General features: G+C 34.7%; 1 protein-coding gene across 3 annotated transcripts in view; it reads right to left on the minus strand.

Moving 5' to 3' along the window:
• PRDM5 (PR/SET domain 5) overlaps positions 1-21392 on the minus strand; it is a 231243-nt gene that overhangs the window by 64657 nt on the left and 145194 nt on the right. For all 3 annotated transcript variants that reach the window (XM_054485889.2, XM_054485888.2, XM_063664063.1), the window contains one exon: positions 18513-18606. In XM_054485889.2, the coding sequence (XP_054341864.1) occupies positions 18513-18606 (94 nt within the window). The remainder of the gene's footprint in view (positions 1-18512; positions 18607-21392) is intronic.

Consider the following 21392-nt stretch of genomic DNA (forward strand, 5'->3'; position numbering starts at 1 on the left):
GCCCGACCCAGTCATCCTACTCTTAACAGTGGCAATTACTCTTATCACTGATATCTACACATGTTGCCCATGAGGTCTACATAAATCACTCAGAGCACCTCTAGATGATTGGTATTTCTACCCCATGCCACCTGCCAACACTGAGCTGACATATCTGGGAAACTTGGGTAAGTTCAACTCCATTCCTTCATTCTATCCTAGAATGTACTCCAGCTTTAAAGTGCATCACCATGTAAATGGCTTTTATAAGCAATTTATTTGAAAACTATAATGTGTAGTTTGCAAATCAGCTTAGACTCTACATTAAACTTCTACCCTCTTGGTTGGAGGATGTTTAGGGCAATCCTGCCTCTCTTTTGGACTCCATGGACAAAGCTATCTGCTGTCCCACACAATTGGAACCTGAAGGTTACCTGTGCAGTCAACATGTTAATAACTACTAAAGTCATTTTCCTAATTTGCATATTAAAGATAAATTGTTATTCTTAGGTTTTCTTCACATTATGCATACGATATTTGCCTTCACTATTTCAAATTACTGTGAAGAATGTTTCTAGGAAATATTTTCACCTACACATAAAATGATCCTGTGGAGAACAAAAACTTATCTTTAATTTTAGTCAACTCTAAGAACACAGGTCACAGTCAGTACATGGGCTCTGATGTACAATGTGATCCAACTTCAAATAACTACTATGTTTTAATATCTCAGGTATATTTAGACACTATCTTTATTTTGCTTAGGCTAGTCACAGTATTCAAATTCTAACTAACATGTAAATTAATCTGAAAATTAGCCAAAAAAGTAGCTAAAAACAAATCTAAATGGAAATAATAACAATAGCTAAAATGTATAGAGTCTACTATAAGGTTCTGTTCTACAGTTCAGAATGCTTAACACACATTAGCAATTTTAATTCTTTCAACAATATTATAATCTAAGTATTCATATCCCTAGTTTACAAATGAGGAAAGTAAGGCACAGAAAGGATAAGTAATTTTCTCAAGATGACATAGCTTCTTACATAGTGGAGGCCAAGTTTGAACCCACTCTTAACCTCATGCCATCACATAAATTAGTAATATGACTAGCATTTTGTGTAAATTGGGTTAGACTTTCTAAAGTTAATGACAAAAACTCTGCTTCTGGCAATAACAGTTAACATTAACCAGATCTTTCTGGCTGGTAGATTCCAGCATTCTTTTGGTTATCAACGCTCACCAAGAAAAAGTAGGGGGCAGATTAGGAATGTGTGTTATGTCTTAAAGCAGTTCCCAAGTGAATCCAAATACTAACATAATAATAAGCTGTGTCTTGAGGACTACATACATGTAGGCATTTTCAACGTTTAGAAGGGAAATACAATATTGGTAAATATGACATACCATCCTATGAGATTTAGGTATTAGATTAATAAAATAGATTTAGTGAGCACAGCAGCATAAATAATAATATTTACATATACACATAAGAGAAAATATTTTTCATTTAACTAAAGGAAAATAAATGATTTCTTTGCATCTCTTTCTTTAAATTATGTGCTGACACTGAATAACATTGAAAGCCACAGTGTTTTCTTTGAACAACACATCAAGGAACAAACAGAAGCATGATGGTAACTATAAAAAGTTGATTCTGGTTGACTTTTAAAGGTGCCACAAAGTGGATACTCCATGAAGCTAATGTATTCATTCATTAAATGGACTTTTTTTTTTTTAGCATGTATTCATTCATTAAATGGACTTTTTTTTTTTTTAGCACATACCATCTTCTAGTTACTGTCCTGGGCTTTGAGAATGCAGTTGTGAATAGTTTCACAAAATCACTGTCTCTTCAATTTTACTAGTGTAATGAGTAAGACAAGAAAAAGTTAAAGAAAATACATAAGATAATATCAGATGCTGATAAATTATACAAAACAAGGATATAGGTTTAAGAAAGATATCTGGGCTGGAGAAGTGGGCAGGTGAAAGACTTAGCTAAAGTCATTAGCAAAGGCAAAATAACTGAATAAATGCAGTTCCTTAATGCCAATTTAACATTATTCAGACAGACTTCTTGTAGCTCTTCATCTCTGAATTGGAGGTACTTTAACTTACTCGGCTTGAAGTAAGTGTCTCCAAATTCTCACTGCTGAAACACCCGAGATGGAAGTAACTTAAAAGCTACATTATTTGAAATGTGTGTGGGGGATATTCAGAACACGGCTTTAGAAAATTGGAGCTAGCCTTCCAAAGGCAGCTAGTAGTAATGAAAGGGAACATCTGGCTGCCACATAGAACACCTTACTTGACTTGAGCCCAGCCTGGCCCCAACAATCTACCTTGAGCCTTTGACAAAGAAAATATATTATGATGACAACCATCTACTAGCAAGTATGGCTAATAACAATAGGAAAAAAATCAAATCCTAGTTTAATATATGCCTTTCAGATTAAAATTTATATATGTTACCATATAGATGTTCCATATAGATGGAATATAATTTTAATTAAAGGCATCAGAAGAATTCTACCCCTCACCAAAGGATTAACATACTGATACTAAAAGAGCATCTTAAGAAAATTTGTGAAGGCAGTTTAGGATAACATGAATCTCACTGATAAAATGATCCTAAAGCCACATCACTGAATATCCATCTACTACTATGTAACCACCTCAATATTCAACATCTTGACACAAATCCTTTCAAAAAAATCTATGTTTACAATACATGAAATTAATAAAGAAAAACCTTGCAAATCACTTTAATCTTGATAATCTTAAATTAGAACATGGATTTAATTCAAGAAGTGAACCTGACTACTCTAGCAGAGGCATAGAAATCAAACTTTTTGTTCATGCTACTAAATACACTGAATTAATATGTTAATAATGACCATGATCAAACTTGAAGATTAAAAAATGCAAAATTGTGAAGATGATAAATTATGTGTCATGTATATATTACCACAATTTTTTAAAAAAGTGTACAGCCAATGTGCCCTATGCTTTGAAACATTTTATAAACAAGCAGCAAAGCTTAATATGTAATATATATATATTTAATTATCTGGATAATATAAAAAGACCATTTTCAAAAAGCACTTTAATAACGTTAACTTGTCATTTAATATATTTAGAAAACCAATGTAGATTTCAAAGAACTCATAATTCCTTGAAAATATGAAAAGATGTACAAACAGAAAATGTAATTTAAAATGGAATAAAGTCAAACTCATTTATTTTCAGTGAATCCAAACTAAATAATGTTTAAAGATTTTGGAACCATAGCTTTACTTCTTACTTTGAGTTTTCTAACAGAAATCAGTTTTAGAGATGGCAACACTTTCAAGTGAAAAAGCAAACCTCAAAAGTGTATATTTCATGAAAAATACCTGAGATCGTTCCACATGGTTGAACTTTAAAATATATGTATTATATGGGAATTCTTTAGAAGAACTTTACATTTTTTTCCATGAATATCAGGGGACTAGCTTATTTTGCTTTTGTAGACTAGGAAATGGTTACAAAACAGCAAACTGAACCATTCTAGATGAAAATTAAACCAAAAATGTAATTGTGAAAGCACCACCCAATTACTTTTCCAATCCCACCATTCCAATCCCTTCAATTTATGGAGTATCTAATAAATTAGAAGTACACCACAGAGAGAAGTGAAATGCTACACTGACAAATAGGAGTAGCTCAAGTTCATTCTTGGCATCTTTCTGTAATTGAAATACTTTTTTTCCCCGCAGCAAAAAGAGCCATGAAACCCCACCAACCTCACTGAACCCCACCTTATTCCTCTTGGAATGCTCCTATTAATCAAATACTGAGGAATCTCACTTAACCTAAACAAGTTAAACCCAAGGACAGCATCTTTGAAAGAAGGACAACAAAAACCTGAACTTGACATTACTCCTTGAATATTTTAGAGATCCTCTACTTTTAAAAGCCTAACAGAGTTCACAGTTGTAAGAAAGTGGGCAATAAAATGTAAAAATCAAATAAGATAACCTTTACTTCTCAAAACAATTTTATCATCTGATTCAAAACAAATGGAGTCTGGTTTTCAAAATCTATTTCTTTAAACGATGCATTATTTTCCTTAAGAATCTTACAGTCACAGCATCCCTCCCTCATTTCTGAAGAGATGCCAACTCAAAGGACATGAGGTTCATTGGGAAGAAGGAAAAAAAAAAAAACGAGAGCCACGTGCTCACGAACTTTTCAGTCGGAAATCATAAAAAGCCAGATTGGGTGGATTTATTGAGGGTGAAACAAAAAGTGAATTTTACTGATGCAAAATTTTTAAAAAAAGAATACGAGATGCAGAATGAAATGAGGTGAGTTAATGAAACAAAAGTAAAAGATTCCCTACTCAGGATGCTCTTGCTTCAGCCAACCAGGAGTATAAATTACCCCCATTACATGTGACTTGTCTAAGGGAGCAAGACGACAGACAATAAAGGGTCTTGATGTGAGTGCTGGCAAAAGCAAGGGGACTGTTCCACAAACAGCAGAAAGATCTGAACAATCCAGACACTGGGCAAGTTTTCAAGGTTCCAATCCACAAACAAAAACTCTTCCATGAGTGTTCCACACTGCTACGGTAGGGAACAATTTAAGTCAAGGAAGGAGTGTTCTTAATCATTGATCTGGTTTTGTTGTTAGGGAGTCAGAATTTGGTGAGAAAATTATTAATCATTTCACCCAGTAGTTTTCTATTTTTAGGAATTTCTACCAAGGTTTTATTTAACCCAGTATTTATGAGTATAGTTGGTGAACCGTGGTCATGGAGTAACTAAGCAGTTAAACCTTAGGTGCCTGCACAAAGAGGAGTTTCCTATAAATAGTGCCAGCAAGGAAGTATCAAGAGTATGTAACGCTGAGTAGCAAGAACCCATAAAATTATTCTCTCTCCCATAAAACTAGAGAAGATATAAAACCTTCCCCAGCCTAGAAGCATAGTGCCGATTTGCAGAAAAACAACACAGAGAGTTATTCTTGGGTGGAAAAATGGTAGCAACAGCAGAAGAAAGCACAAATTAGGGGAAATCAAATCTCCTTTTATTTTCTAAAGGAAAAATGTTGGTGATGCAAGTTTAATAGAGGTATGCTATTATCTAATAATTTACCAATAGATAAAGCTGTTCAAACAGTTGATGTAAACTGTGGCCTAGGCCGTATCCATTTTTGAGGACTCTAGTATATCAAAAAAATGAAGAAATGATAAAAATATGAACTATGTAAATGATAGTATATTTTAAATGATCTATCTTATTAGTCTCTGTGATGATATTATTAATTCATTTGATTATTGTTCACAGCATTATATTCCAGGACAAATGTCACTCTCTCACTTTTCAGTCTGTGCCCCTTAATCCAACCTGTGACAAGCTTTGACATAGCACTATAATTTTTACATTAGAAAATTAGGGCCTTTGATATTTTTGAAGAAAGAAAAAATAGATAATCATATTACTAATGAAAGCCAAAATGAATGTCTGTCTCTTAAGTTGTTAGATATACTTGTCATTAACCCAAAATCAACTGAGTAGGAGCTGAGTATAGAGAAAAAACCAGTGGAAGAAAGGGTACATTCTATTGACGTGGTTGTGGATCAGAAATTATTTAAAGTGTCAACATAACACTGAGACATCTAAAAACATGCAGTTCAAGACTTTGCTTATCAGAAAATTCCATTCAAACATTTCTTGGGGAAAACCTGAAGCTTTTGAAGTGTGATGCTAAGGAAATCATTTATTTCTATGTCAATTCTACTCAACGTTTCTGTTAACTCTTAGATTATCTGCAGGTAAGAGAATATTTGATTTGGTTTAATGTTAGCAATGAGACAGAAAATAAATATAGCAAAATAAGTTCTCTCTCAACATATGGAGGTCATCTAATTCTTATTAAAAATGTGTTAAAATGTTGTTTTAAAATGTTTACATTTTCATTTGTGTTTATAATTCAGTAATCATCTAATTTTTTAATAATTGTATTATTGCTCTATATTACTTATAATTATTTAAAGCTATTGTTTTTATAATGTTGGACAAATATTCTAAAAAGAATAAATTATTTCCTTTAAAAAAGCATTCAAGAAAAAAGAAAAACAGTGGCTAAAATCCAAATACGATCAAATAATAATATACTGATTCTTTATTTCTAAGCTGATCACAGGTATTTATCCAAAAAATTACATGTTTCCTAAGACAGTGATTTATTACTATATTCAAATAACAATGTGCAAGCAAGCCTAGAACAGAAGGGCCTACACAGCCGGTATCTATTAACACAGAAAGCTGGTTGGAACTGTAGGCAAGTAATTAACCTTCTGGCCCAGAGCTTTAAAAACCCAAAAACAGTTCCTAGAATTTCTTCCATAATTTATGAACAACTGATGGAATTCATGTCACAGTCTGTGGATTCCCTTGCTGAATTAACCTCAGCTCTCACTGACCCTAAGAAGCTATAAACCAACAGGAGACTGTGCTCTACTATTTCAGCTGACCCACAGAGTGCCATCTCTGTTGTTTCAGCATAGGAAGCCGGATGAAAAATTACAGAGCCGCCTGCCAGGCACAATCCTGAACATTCCCCTTCAATGAAGATGACAGCAACACACTGTACATGCACATTCACTCACCCTAAACCAGCCCTGTTTGACAGCAAATCCTCATCTACATTCTATAGATCATCTATATTCTGCAGCTAAAGTTTATGAAAAGATAAGCATAATGACACTGGGAATAGAGGGTCAAACAGTGTATCAAGGGAGTATGAATACCTGTGACTAAATACAGAAACAAACACATCAGCAATGTTAGCAGCAATAGCTCACAGTATCACATGCTTACATTGTGTAGGCACTATGCAAAGTTATTTATATCTTCATTTGTTCCTCAAAACAACACTATGCAGTTGGGACTTTCTTTTTCTTTTTTTTAGACAGAGTTTCACTCTATTGCCCAGGCTGGAGTGCAATGGCACGATCTCAGCTCACTGCAACCTCCACCACCTGGGTTCAAGTGATTCTCCTGCCTCAGCCTCATGAGTAGCTGGGATTACAGGTGTACACCACCATGCCCAGCTAATTTTTGTATTTTTAGTAGAGACAGGGTTTCACCACATTGGCCAGACTGGTTTTCGAACACCTGACCTCAGGTGATCCCCTGCCTCGGCCTACCAAAGTGCTGGGATTACAGGCATGAGCTACCGTACCCGGCTGGGACTATTATTATTCCATTTATCAGAGATGAGGAAACCAAGCTTCAAGGAAATTAGCCAACTCATTAATGTTCATTCAAGAAGGAAATAAATAGAATGGAGTTTGAAGCCCATAATCTGACTCCAGAATCAATACTCTGGATATAAAGGTGGCATTAAATAACAATGTATTACAAATACTAATTTTACGGTAGTAAAGTTTCTCCATAGCTGGAGTTAAGTTCTCAGTTGACCATAGGTAACAAACTGTAGTTTCTATGTTAAAGTTATCTTCAATTGGTTGATAGATCAACAAGAAAATATTGTCAAACATGATGAAAGGAGTGTATGTAGTTCTATGGTATGTTCGAGAGTAACAGCAGGGGTCAGGGGGTATGTCAAAGAATAAGAAATAAAAATATCAGCAATGTGATATATTGGAAAAAGTTTAAGCTTCAGTTTAGTTCTAGCTGAACCACATACAAGTTTTATGACCTTAGGCAAATCATTGCACTTTGCTTGGCATTATTTCAAATAAGAGGCTTGAACTAGATTTCTGAAACTCCTTTCTATTCTAAAGTCAAGAATATTATTTTTTTATTCTAAAAAAGCAGATGCCTTGTGCACACTTGACACATTCTCATTCTAATTACCAAACTGTGCAGAATGAATGGACTTTAGAAGCTGGATACAAGATTTATGAAAAATAACATTTTCAAAGTTAATGGAAAAAACAAAGTCTTGTCAGACTACAGAATGGTGGTAATGGGAATAAGGGGGGAGAAGGAGGATGCAGAGCGGAACGAAGGGGAAGCAAGGATACAACCAGTTGGTTATTTAAGGTAGTGAAGGATAAAATCAATCATAAAATGAAGGAATTGAAGAATGCTTTTAATTTTAGACACTATCAACAAAAAATAAAAACATAAATACTAAAGTTCCTCCCACAACTAACAGGTAATAATCCAATAGCTAATTTATCACTGTCTTGTAGAATGACCATTAGTCATAAGCCAATTAACAAAAACACTTGTTTTAAAAAAATTAATATGTATGAAGGAGACTGCCTTTAATGTTCCATAAAAGAATACTGTCACTGTACTGGACAGGAAATGTTGAAAAACACCAACTGGCAAATTGGAAGGAAAAACCAGAAACTGGAGTCTTATTTCCTCTTCATAAAACTGAGTGTTATTTGATATGATAAGAGATTTGATTTCCCAAATTATTGATGGACAGTTTGAATACTATAAAAACAAAGTTAAACTGACACCTTCAGGCATACTTGGTATGGGATAAAAGACTAACTCCATAAAAATCTCATCACACTGCAGTATATTCAAAGGTCGAACTGCCAATTAGTAACCATTTCCTAGAAATAAAAAAAGGGAAATTTAGTAAATATAATTTAATCATTATTTCCTCTGTATGTTACTGCCCACTATAAAGCTGACTAGGAGAAAATGAACAAGTGAATGTGTGATATGGTTTGGCTGCGTCCTCACCCAAATCACAAATTGTAGCTCCCATAATTCCCACGTGTCATGGGAGGGACTTGGTGGGAAATAATTGAATCACAGGGTGATATTTGCTGTGCTGTTCTTGCAATAGTGAACGAGTGTCACAAAATCTGATGGCTTTATAAAGGGGAGTTCCCCTGCACATGCTCTGTTGCCTGCCGCCATGTAAAACGTGACTTTGCTCCTCCTTTGCCTTCTGCCATGATTGTGAGGCCTCCCCAGCTATGTGGAACTGTGAGTCCGTTAAACCTCTTTCCTCTATAAGTTACCCAGTCTTGGGTATATCTTTAATAGCAGGGTGAGAACAGACTAAAACAATGTGAAAAGATCAATCAATAAATAAAAGCATCATTTGGCTCTAAAGCATAAAAATTTCACAGTACTGAAATGATATAAGACTTTTATTTCCTCATCTTTTATACTGGGGGACTTATAGAATTTCTGTAATTCTTGTGGTAATTATAATAGCTATATAGAAAAAAAAAGAGATAACTTAAAACAGAATTTGAAGTCAAAAGACTTGTGTTTTATTACCTTGATAGTGATTAGGTCATTTGCTTCTCTGAATCTGTGCTTCCTCATCTAGAAAATGAGAATGGTCCTAGAAATGGCTGAATCCTTTCAACGGCCGTGAAGGGATTAATTTAGATACTATATTTGAGAGAACGTTCCTCTTCCAACAAATTTAAAGATTAAAGAGGTGAGTCTGATTTGCCCTGTCCTTCAGCTTAAAATCTAGTCATGGGAAACCGATAAGCAAAGTACAGTGTAATATAGTTGAAAAGAGGTATTTATATATAATAAACAATGAGAGCCCCCAGATCTCTGCTAGATGAGATTTGCTACACAACTGCAAAAGACTATAATGTACTACACAATTGTTTGTAATTATTCCAGCTCCAATAGCACAGACTCGCCCTTGTCAAACAAAACAGATAGGGTATTTGTCAGGACCAATTTTCTCTACGTTCTTTCTAATGAGAAACTTTAAAAACTAGGAAACTCCAAGCTGAAATCAAACAGTAAGTTTGGTGCTGATTGACCACATGTTGTTCTTTATTCCCTCATTTAAGCACTGTAACTTTATGGGCACTAGTGAGTTAGATCTTGAACCATGTTATTAATGATCATTTGCTATACAGTTTGTTTTCCCACCAATTACATGACAAAGCAACAGGATAAAAAATGGAAAGGGAAGCAAATGTGGGTGGGCCCAGCTCATAGATTGGGAAGTGTAGCATTTTCTTCTTTAATGCCAGCACTTCTCGAAGTGAATGTTACGGATTTTTGTATGTAGTATATGAAAAAATAATTTTATGGTCAATTAAATTTGTATTCAAATCTGGAACTTCTCACTCTGAACCCATGCATCCTTTTTACTATCAAACAGGTACTGCAACCCACTTGTAAGTTATTTTATCTATTGAACAAGCATTCACAAGTTCTCCTTCTAAGCCAGACAGTGCACTGCATGGTAAAAAGTATCAGTTATGGGCATGGCCCTAAGAAAACTGAGGACCCACAGACTACTGAAGATGGCCACAGGTGCAGGCAATCAGAAGTGGGCTGTGCTGAGGAGAGTAAAGGAGCATGGATATGCTGACCTAACAAGGCAGGGGTAGGGGACAGGTCAGGGAACACGTCAAGGAGAAAGTAACATGTAATTGGAGACTGGAGAAAAGCGAAAGAAGGCCAGTAAGCAGCCTGGAATGTAAACAGTGAGGGGTCGGTAGTTGATAAGTCTCATGAGAAAAGTCTAGGGCATTCATTTTGTACAAGGCAAGGGGAAGCCACTGAAAGGTTTTAAGTAGGATAATAAAATGACGCAGTGAGCCTTTTTATCAATTCTTTAAACCTTCTTTTCTAAGGCTTACAAATACTTTCCAGTGCATTTCAAAGAAAATGTCTGAAAAACCCATGAGAACAGCAAATTTTGTGGGATTTCTTTTTCAAGGAGATGAATCTAGCATCCTCAAGAAGGATGAAGCATGAAATAACGACATTCAGCTTCTTCAGAAGACTGCTTCTCTAAGCAGTATAACTGAAAGAAAACAAAAACAAAACAAAAAAACATCTGTTTATATTTAGGGAATAGAAGTCTTCCTGTTGAAAGAATCAGGCTCTGGTGGAGATGTGCACAAGACTTAAGCTATGAAGCTAGATGTTAAAGGAACAATTCTCTGGTCCACTTAAGTGGCAGCTGCATCTACACGGTTGCTCTCATTGGAATAAAACATCCCTATTTATTTATTTATTTATTTTTTATTTTTTGAGGTGGAGTCTCCTTCTGTCGCCCAGGCTGGAGTGCAGTGGCGTGATCTTGGTTCACTGCAACCTCCGCCTTCCAGGTCCAAGCGATTCTCCCACCTCAGCCTCCCAAGTAGCTGGGATTACAGGCACCCATCACCACGGCTAATTTTTGTATTTTTAGTAGAGACGGGGTTTTGCCACATTGGCCAGGATGGTCTCAAACTCCTGACCTCAGGTGATCTGCCCACCTCAACTTCCCAAAGTGCTGAGATTACAGGCATGAGCCACTGCACCCGACCCCTATTTATTTTTAAATATGAAAATTTCAAACATGAGGAAATGTTGAAAGAATAGTACAGTGAACACTGTATAAACTCACTTAGGTTTAATATTCATTAACATTTCACCAAATTTGCTTTCTCCTTCTCATTTCTCTTTTTTAACACGTATTTTTATATGCACTTCTTCCTGGTCCATTTGAGAACAAGATGCAGAGAAGTTTCACACCTAAGTATTTTAGCACAAATCTTATAATAACAGTTACCTGCACAATCATGATATACACACTAAATATTTGTATTATTCAAGAGAAATTATTATAAAAATTAGAAAACAGAAAATCATAAAGAAAATTAAAACTAACCATATTTATAACATATAGAAATAAAAGCAGTTAATAATTTAGTAGATAACGTTTCAATTTTTTAAATACAAATGCTTTATTCTTACAAAAATATATCCTTGTTTTTGTAACTTATCTTTCTCATTTCTTTTCATGTTAATTAGTATATATCCATATCACTTTTATTACCTATATAATATTCCAATTTATGGCTATACCATAAATTATGAGTTCTTTTAATGTTAAATATGTAGGATCTTTTCCAATTTTTTGCCATTATAAACAGTTTTTCAAGGGACATAACAATGTTCTTTTTATAAAACAAACATTATTGCCCATAACCTCTTTTCAGACTTAGGAATCAAGCATACTTTGGATTTATGCCTAATAAATAAGGCAATATAAATATTAAAAGCCTAGGATAAGTTTTTATATGGCAAGGAGAACAATTTATTAAGCGTATTTCGGAGGTTACTATGGTTTAATTTCAAGGAAAAAATTGGTGGGACATACACAGTTCAGAATTTTAAATACCTTATCATTTAAACATGTATTAAAAAGAATGCTTAGCCTTCTTTTAAAAAAAGTCTTAGTTAATCAGGAACATAGCCATCTAAAATGCATTTTCCCCAAATTGTATATATTAAGAAAATTCCATGATTTTAAGTATGCCAAACACCATGATATTAAGTTAATTCCTTATCAATAGTCAACCAAGATTATATCTCCAAAACTAAGTTATGAAAATTTCAGTATGTTCAACAATTTAAGATCTTGATAAAGCTGGAAGAAATAAAAGGGAAAGGTATTGAACATGAAAATTCTCAATATGATGCCCTGTAAATAAACCTAAGAAGAAAAGTAGAAAATAATATAAGAGGTTATATCATTCAGTAAAGGCTTGCCACAGTATATGAATAAACACAATTCATTTAACTTTGGAAAAGTACTGTTAACAAGGAGTGATATTATAGAAGAATTTTAGAAATTATACTTATGACAATGAACTGGCCATCTACTATGAACTAGCACTGAGTATTTTACATACATGATTTCATTCATTCTTCACAAAAAAGTACAATGTAAAATGGGACTTAGAGACATGAAGAAATTAGCTCAAAAGTATATGACTAGCTAGTGGCGGGGGGCTAGAGTTTGAACTCAAGCCAGCTGTCCCAAAGCCCCTGCTGTTTCCATTATGCAAGACTGACTCCTATGGCAGAGGAGGGTATAATAGGAAACACCCTGAGACCTGTTTCTACTAATCACGGCAACTCTCTAGGTGGGAAAAGTTATTTAATCTCATGAGAACTCAGAGTCCCCTGAACCCTGACTACAAAATTTCAAATATCAGCAAAAACCTTACTGATAGGATGATCTTTTATCAAATTTCTATCTTTTGCTATCTGCAGGCAAGTTTTGGAGTTGAGTTCTAGGCTATATCTACAAGTAAGCCCAAATTTAGAAAGCCTTAATGTTTTTCTATTTACAGTCATAAACATAATAATATCAGCCCAACAGTGAACAGTTCCTATGCAAAAGTAGAGTCAAAGTTGGCAGACCTACTCATCAACTGACTTTTGCAGCAAAGGCAATGCCAATGGACATTAACGTTGCAGCGGCGGCAGCAGCAATGGCAAAAGCTTGAAAATTTATTATCAAGAATGCCGCAGCAATAGTTGGAAGCAATACCAGTCTGGGAAATCCATAGAGAAAGGGCCCCAGTTAAACAGAATGGCCTCTGTCAGCTGGGCTCTTATTTACACGAGCCAAAACATATTTCACACGAATTGCTTTTCCCTAGGTATTTATCATTGGCCAGGGGGCCCTTCAAGAGTATTTGTTCCCTAAATATGGCCTGAGTACTCCTGGGAATCACCAAGAGTCTTTACAAGGTCTGCAAGGTCAAAACTACTTTCATAATATTACTATTACGTTATTTGTCTTTTTCACCATGTTGACATTCACACTGATGGTATAAAAGTAATGGTGAGTAAAACTGGTAACTGCTAGTGACCTCAATTTGTAATACTAGTCACTGTAGCCTTCACAGCCACAAAATCACAGTAGATATAAATGGCAGTTTCACTTGAGAACATCTGTGATAAAGTAAAACATATTAATTTTATTAAGTTCTAACCTTTGTGTATAATCTTTTTAATATTTGGAAATTAAGCTGAAAGCACTTGTAACACATGCTGATGTATGAAAGTTGTCTCAAGGAAAAGCACTTGTGTGATTGAGTTGCAAGCTGACCTGGCAGTTTTTTTCATGGAACATCATTTTTATATGAAACAAAATGACTGATAGACAAATTATGGTTATTAAACATTTTGTGAACATTTGTTCTTTGCGTATAAAAGAAGTGAGCCTGTCATTGAAAAAAATAAAGAAAAAAGGAAATGATACGAATTGTTAGGAAATATAGGAATTATAGCAGTCAAACAAAATTTAGAATGCTCCCAAGGGCTTGAAGGCTTCTGAATATTTAGGCTATTTAATGAGATCAGCTATGATATTAACATATCATCCCCAGAATTAGATAAAACGTTCTTCCTCTAAGTAAAGTAAAACATAAAAGATCTGCATAACTTAGTGAGCCAATATTTTCCAAATTACCTGTAACATGATGATGTTACAGAATCATGCATGGGTAAAAGATCATTCGAAGTGCAACACAGTCCAACTGATTTTACTGTCACAGTATAGGCAAAGCTCACTGAGATAATTTTAGGTTCCACACAACAATAAGCCTTTAAAAACACTAGCCCTTTTTGAGTTTTCGTGTAGTAATAATGTCCAAGGTAATATCATCCACTGTAAAAACATCCAAAATTATCTGACAACTATTAAAATACTTTCCCCTTCTAACTACATATCCGTGAGGCCAGATTTTCTTCAAATTCTGCAATCAAAAGAACATATTGCAGCAGGATGAGTGAAGAAACAGATACGAGAATCCAGCTGTCTCCTCTTAAACCAGACAGACTTTCAGAAATGTAAAACAACTTCTCTTTTCACACTAAATGATTTCTAGTTTAGCAAATGCAGGTATTTTCTATAAAAATATGTATGCTAATATGTAATGGGTAATATTGTTATTTTTAGTAAATTAACAAGTAAACATTTTTAAATTTTCTAATATGGTAAACAGCTTTAATTTCTAATATGGCAAACAGTTATAGATATAACCCACATAAACAAAAGCTTTCCAGAATCCTTGATTATTTTTAAGAATGGTATGGAGTGATGAGGCCACAACATGAGCATCACTGATCCAAAGAACACTGCTCCACAGAGGAGCTATCCTCTTCTGACTGTCCCCACCCTGCCTTCACTCATGGTCCTCGCCACTTCATTGTGTCCTCCCTAAATAATGTACAACTAAATACTTCTTGACGAATAGGTCACGACCGTCACCTTGATCACGTGATAGCACACCTATAAATTGCTACACCTAGCACTGAAAAACAGCTGAATAAAACCAGGTGACTTCATAAGGAAAAGTAACACAGGGAGAAGAAAACACTGAATTTACAGAATCAAAACATTCGGAGCTCTGCTGTCATACTAGTGAAATAACTGCATAAAACCATGTGATTACTGAACCAGGCTGTAGCCTGGGAGGGCAAATGGATGCTTATCATTTGAGGGACAGGACAAAGCAAATAAAAGGGAAGTGAGAGCATCATTTGTCCATACAGGAAACCAAATTTGTGCCAGGTCTGTTATGGAGGCCCAGATGCCAGCCACCACCCACTTCCAACACAACCCCAGCCACACTGCTAGACAGTGGTCACTGAGGGCATAGGCTTGACATCAGAATAACCCAAAGAAGAACTATAAAATGAGAAAGTATAGTAAGTTTTATTTTAAACAGAAAAATCTGGTTATAAGTAAATAACTAGATAGACAATTAGAATTACAGTTTCTGTGTGGACATACAAACACATACACCACTTTCTCCTTCTCTGTCTTTCTCTCTCTCTTTCTATACATATATATGTGTGAGTGTGTGTGTGTGTGTGTGTATATACGTACATATATATATATATATATATATATATACACAAACACATATATATAATTTCTTTATCTATCAATCAAATTGTATGTGTTGGTTCATTGCGCCTTACCACTGCTGTCTGAATTTAGATGACCAGTTCTCTTGATCAGAAGCCAAATTTAATAAGCCAGAATCTGTACAACAATTTGGCCCAGACTCATGTACACAATAAATAACCAAATGATACATAAAGTGATTTGGAGTGTAGAATATATTTTAAATTATACATAATATAGAATATAAGACAACAAAAACCATGACATGTATTTAATAATTTTATCAGAGAGAATTCTTGGAACTCTAAAAACCCTCTTATTATTGTAATTTTATGGAGGATAATAATAATTAAAATTTTAGGAGCAATTACTAGTGTAAGTGCTTTATTCTTCTCCACTGCCTAGCCATACTATCAGTAAAATAAAATGTAGGCATACAATATCCTCAAGGATGGAATTATTTTGAATAATCAAGAGTTCTACTGGATTGGGTTCATCTTTTCTGTGCTGGTAGCTATGTCTTAATGCATTCTGAACAATGTAAGTCCCCGCCTTTTAAAAACACACTATACCAAACATAACACAATTACATCATGTCTTGGGGCATTATCATAAACTGACTATTCTGATATGTACATATAATACATGTTTCCCATTCTCTACTTGCCCTCCTCTCATACACAAATTATATGTACATGCACACTAATACAGCATGATATTTGCTAAGCAAACTAAGTCTAAGTATGGCACAAAGATATCGTCTAAGAATTACTGATATCAGAGTGAAGGGCTGTTGATTTCACCCTTGCCCTTACTCCATCCTGACTCCACACAGCCACAAATACACATAAAAGAGGGCTGCCCAATGACATCAAAGATTACACCACTAGACTGCAGCTCTAGCCAGGAACTTCAAAACTCTCTGTTCCCTCTTCATTAGTTCCTTACTTATGTACCATCAGTACCTGGTGCCACTGGCCGTTGGCACAATTTTAAGTACACCTGCCCTCAACATGGTTCTCTGCTTCTCATTCCCATGTGCTGCCCTCTGCTTTTCATTTTGGGGCTCTCTGCCTCTGCAACACTTGATCCCAAAAGGCTCACTTTCTCTAGATGACTTCTAATTAAGAAAAATCTTCCTTTTCTTCTTTAGAGCACCCATTATTCCACAGCTATCTGTTCTTGGTTATGTGTTTCATTTAAAAGTATTTAAGTACCTATTCTAAGATAACAAATACTAAGCTGACCATATGTCTTTTTTAGTCAGAAAATTAAAAATTATGCTCCAAGGGTGTCCCTTCCTTCACCTATATCTAATATTCACTGTATCGATTCTTTGGCCTACTTTAACATTTCTCCATTGATAATACAGTTATTATGCCAGACATTGAGCTAGGTACTGGGGATACAAAGGTAAAGAAAGTCATATACTATGGCCCTTGAAGAGGAAGCTTCAGCTGTATAATCCAGTCACATAGTTATCCACGTAATTAGAGTCTAGGTACTGAAAAAAGTTTTCAGACTAGCGTAAAATCATCTGGTTATCAATATTAATAGTATTCTTTCAAGCCTTTTTCAAGGGCTTATCTACATGATAGGTAGAATCCAGACAAGGTTCTTTCAAGTATATTTAGTTGTTCATTCACCCTTCACTAACGCACGGCTTTCTTTCATTGGAGAAATTACACAGGAAGCGGTAAGAAAAGAAGGGAACAATTTTACACTGTTGGTGGGACTGTAAACTAGTTCAACCCTTGTGGAAGTCAGTGTGGCAATTCCTCAGGGATCTAGAACTAGAAATACCATTTGACCCAGCCATCCCATTACTGGGTATATACCCAAAGGACTATAAATCATGCTGCTATAAAGACTATGCTATGTTTATTGCGGCTCTATTCACAATAGCAAAGACTTGGAACCAACCCAAATGTCCAACAATGATAGACTGGATTAAGAAAATGTGGCACATATACACCATGGAATACTATGCAGCCATAAAAAATGATGAGTTCATGTCCTTTGTAGGGACATGGATGAAATTGGAAATCATCGTTCTCAGTAAACTATCGCAAGAACAAAAAACCAAACACCACATATTCTCACTCATAGGTGGGAATTGAACAATGAGAACACATGGGCACAGGAAGGGGAACATCACACTCTGGGGACTGTTGTGGGGTTGGGGGAGGGGGGAGGAATAGCATTAGGAGATATACCTAATGCTAAATGACAAGTTAACGGGTGCAGCACACCAGCACGACACATGTATACATATGTAACTAACCTGCACATTGCGCATATGTACCCTAAAACTTAAAGTATAATAATAATAAAATAAAATAAAAAATTTTAAAAAAAGCAAAAAAAAAAAAAAAAGGAAGGGGACCTTTAGGAAGCAATCCGTGGCATAACAGATATTACATTCACATCAGCCACCCTGGTATCCAATAAAATCCTACAGCATTCAAGCAACATTCCAAGATAAAAAGGCCACATTTGACATGGGTTACAGGAGGGATTATAAATCAAGTTGATGCCCTTAACTATCTATAAAAAGTGAAACTGTTATTCTCTAATTCCGTCCATTAGAATCACATAGAAGTTAATTACAGTTATATCACAACCAAATATTAAAAACATTATTTCCACTTTAGATGTTTTACTTAGTTTAGGAAAATATACTCATTCCAAATTCTTCTAGATGAAAAAATTGGATTGTACAATGCTTTAAGAGAGAGAAAACAGCCAAGATTAATTCTTAATCTGGAAGATATTTGTATTATTACAATATTTCCTGTCTTGGAAGCATGTGATTTCTCTAAGTGGTTTTTTCACTAGTCTAATTACAATCTCCATACCTGTGTGGCTCCGGATATGAACTCTGAGTGTACCACTGCTGGCAAATTTCTGGCCACAATATGGACAGATTTTCTCCTTTTCTCCTGTATGTGTCTAAAAGGAAAGGGATAAAAAGGCTAAGGATAAATACAAAGAATTAGGTAAAGATGATTAAATGCCTCTGACAATAGTAAATCCTTATTTTCTAGGATTACATTTCATTAAAATGATTTAATTTCACAATGAGATTTTAAACAATTTATGATGGAGATTCCCATTGGCTGCAAAAATGCCTTAGAATCATGCATTAGTGTTAATTTCAGAATCGTTCTGCAGTTTACTTTTTTAAGCCCTCATGGAGCCCCAACTAAAAATGATTAAATTATACAAAACCAGTATATTCTAGCAAAACCACATAATCAAAATAGGACTATAGCTACCCTTCCCAGCTGCCAAGAAACACTTCATTTGAAGCATTTTTCACATTCTTTGTGTGTATTTAACTCTTGAGGACAGAATTAATCTTAATAAAGTCATCTATTACTTGTGTTATGATGTTTGACTAGACTGGTTTTACTGCAAAGCAAAAAGGAATATAAATCTGATTTGACCTTTAAAATCAGCAGGTGGTAACTGAGCAGTCAATTTGAAAGCATATTTCTGCCCTCAACATGCCTTTAATCTAGGCATAAACAATCACACGAGGAAAGGTGAATAAGTATAGTTAAAAGCAAGTTTCGATAAATGCTGGAGAGTTCAAAGAGAAAAGAGTGACCCCTCCCCAAAAGAGGAGGGAGACAGAGCATTTTAAACTGGCCCTACAGTCTCATTAGGAGACCAGTTTTGCTCCCAACATAAAAACAGATAATTCCAGTAAATGAAGGGTCAGAGCTATTTCTCAAGTCCCAGTGTTTCTCAAACTTAAGAGATTGGAGAAAAAGGGAGGTGAAAGCAATTCCTTCAGGTATGTACACATCCTTTCTAAGACTACTTTTAGAATTTTTTTTCAATGTAACCTAAAAATTAATAAAAGTATTAATTTTATCATCTAGGTTACAATCATCTAGGTTATAATCGCAAAACAGAGCTTCCAGGGCCTGTGTTTGCCTTTGTTAAGAACACATGGACACAGGAAGGGGATCATCACACTCTGGGGACTGTTGTGGGGTGGGGGGAGGGGGGAGGGATAGCATTGGGAGATATGCCTAATGCTAAATGACGAGTTAGTGGGTGCAGCGCACCAGCATGGCACATGTATACATATTTAACTAACCTGCACGTTGCGCACATGTACCCTAAAACCTAAAGTATAATAATAATAAAAAATTAATTAAAATAAAAATAAAAAAATTAAAAAAAGAACAAATTACTGACAAGTAGTATTTGAACTGACATAGACTAATGAAAAAAGAATAGAAAAAGGTTTTTTTAAATGACATTTCTCAGAAGAGAACACTGGCTGTCATAGAGAAAAAGGGGTGGGGCAATTACCTCATCACCTGACAACATCAAAGAACCATCACCATAGCAAAACATTTTCATCTTCCTTATTAAATTGTTAACATTAATGTAATTGACTTTGCAGCCTTATTATTTAATTTGTGAATTTGTATTTTGTATTAAAATGTGTATTTGGATATGTACTATTATATTTATAATTTTTAAAGAGCTATAAACTAAAGACCTTAGTCAGTATCAGTGTCTTTTGATTTTTTTTTCCTTGAAACAATTTATATTATACTCAAGTTTGAAAATCACAGTCGAATCAACTACCATGCTAGCCAACAACACTGTGTAAAACAAGCGTCTCCTGGATTTTGTATTGGCAAGCACTTAACTTTCCATTTTTACCACAAGCTGATATACAAAATAGTTATTTATCTTTACATTTCAGTAAAAGCCTTTACTCCATTGGTCCACATTATGGTTCAATCTAAAGTAAAATATATAACATTTTAACTTATAACAGACCTCTCTTCTTTCCATTCCCTGACAGAAGGGGCAAAATACGCCAATTTGTCCTTCATTAGTGTAAGGTTGTTTAGAAATTATATACACATATCTATCGTAATAGCACTGAATTATTCCAAACAGGTAATTACTAATTTATTTGTAATTTATTTATAAAATCACAGCATTTCTTTTGCTGCTATGTATTTCATTGTTCATGTATATGACTGCCATTGGTTCCAAACTGAAGAAGTTCCAAACTAAAGGATATTAGGGTTATATTAATGAAAAAAATTAAAATATTCCTTTCATTTAACTCAAAAATATATCTATTATTAGGTTCCAATTTTGGTTAGCTAGTTTCAAAAGACATTAAAGGTATAATACTAAACTACCTTAAATATGAACAAGAAAGCATGGAAACAGCTCACTTTAAGAATACTGAATAAATTTATGAGATTAAAATGAGCAATACACTACAAATATACTGTCTGACTATTATTGCAGACAAAGTAATCTCTCTTGAAAGCTCACTATACTTTTCCTTTATTTCTTGAAAGTCAACAAAAAATGTGTTAAATTCATGCAAAAAGTAATTCAAGCAAAGAAAGTTGAAAGACTAGTTTATTCAGAGAGCTAAAAAAAACAGATAATATCATTATTACTCAGCATTAAAAATACAGGAACCCATATACTCTAGATGTGATTATTGTACACTGAATACCTGTATCAAAATATAATATCTCAGGCTGGGCACAGTGGCTTATGCCTATAATCCCAGAACTTTGGGAACCCAAGGCGGGCACATCACTTGAGGTCAAGAGTTCAAGACCTGCCTGGCCAGCATGATGAAACTCCATCTCTACTAAAAATACAAAAAATTAGCTAGGCATGGTAGCAGGCACCTATAATCCCAGCCACTTGGGAGGTTGAGGCTCAAGAATTGCTTG

The sequence above is a fragment of the Pongo pygmaeus genome, chromosome 3 (genome assembly GCF_028885625.2).
Source record: "Pongo pygmaeus isolate AG05252 chromosome 3, NHGRI_mPonPyg2-v2.0_pri, whole genome shotgun sequence".
Taxonomy (NCBI): Eukaryota; Metazoa; Chordata; class Mammalia; order Primates; family Hominidae; genus Pongo; species Pongo pygmaeus.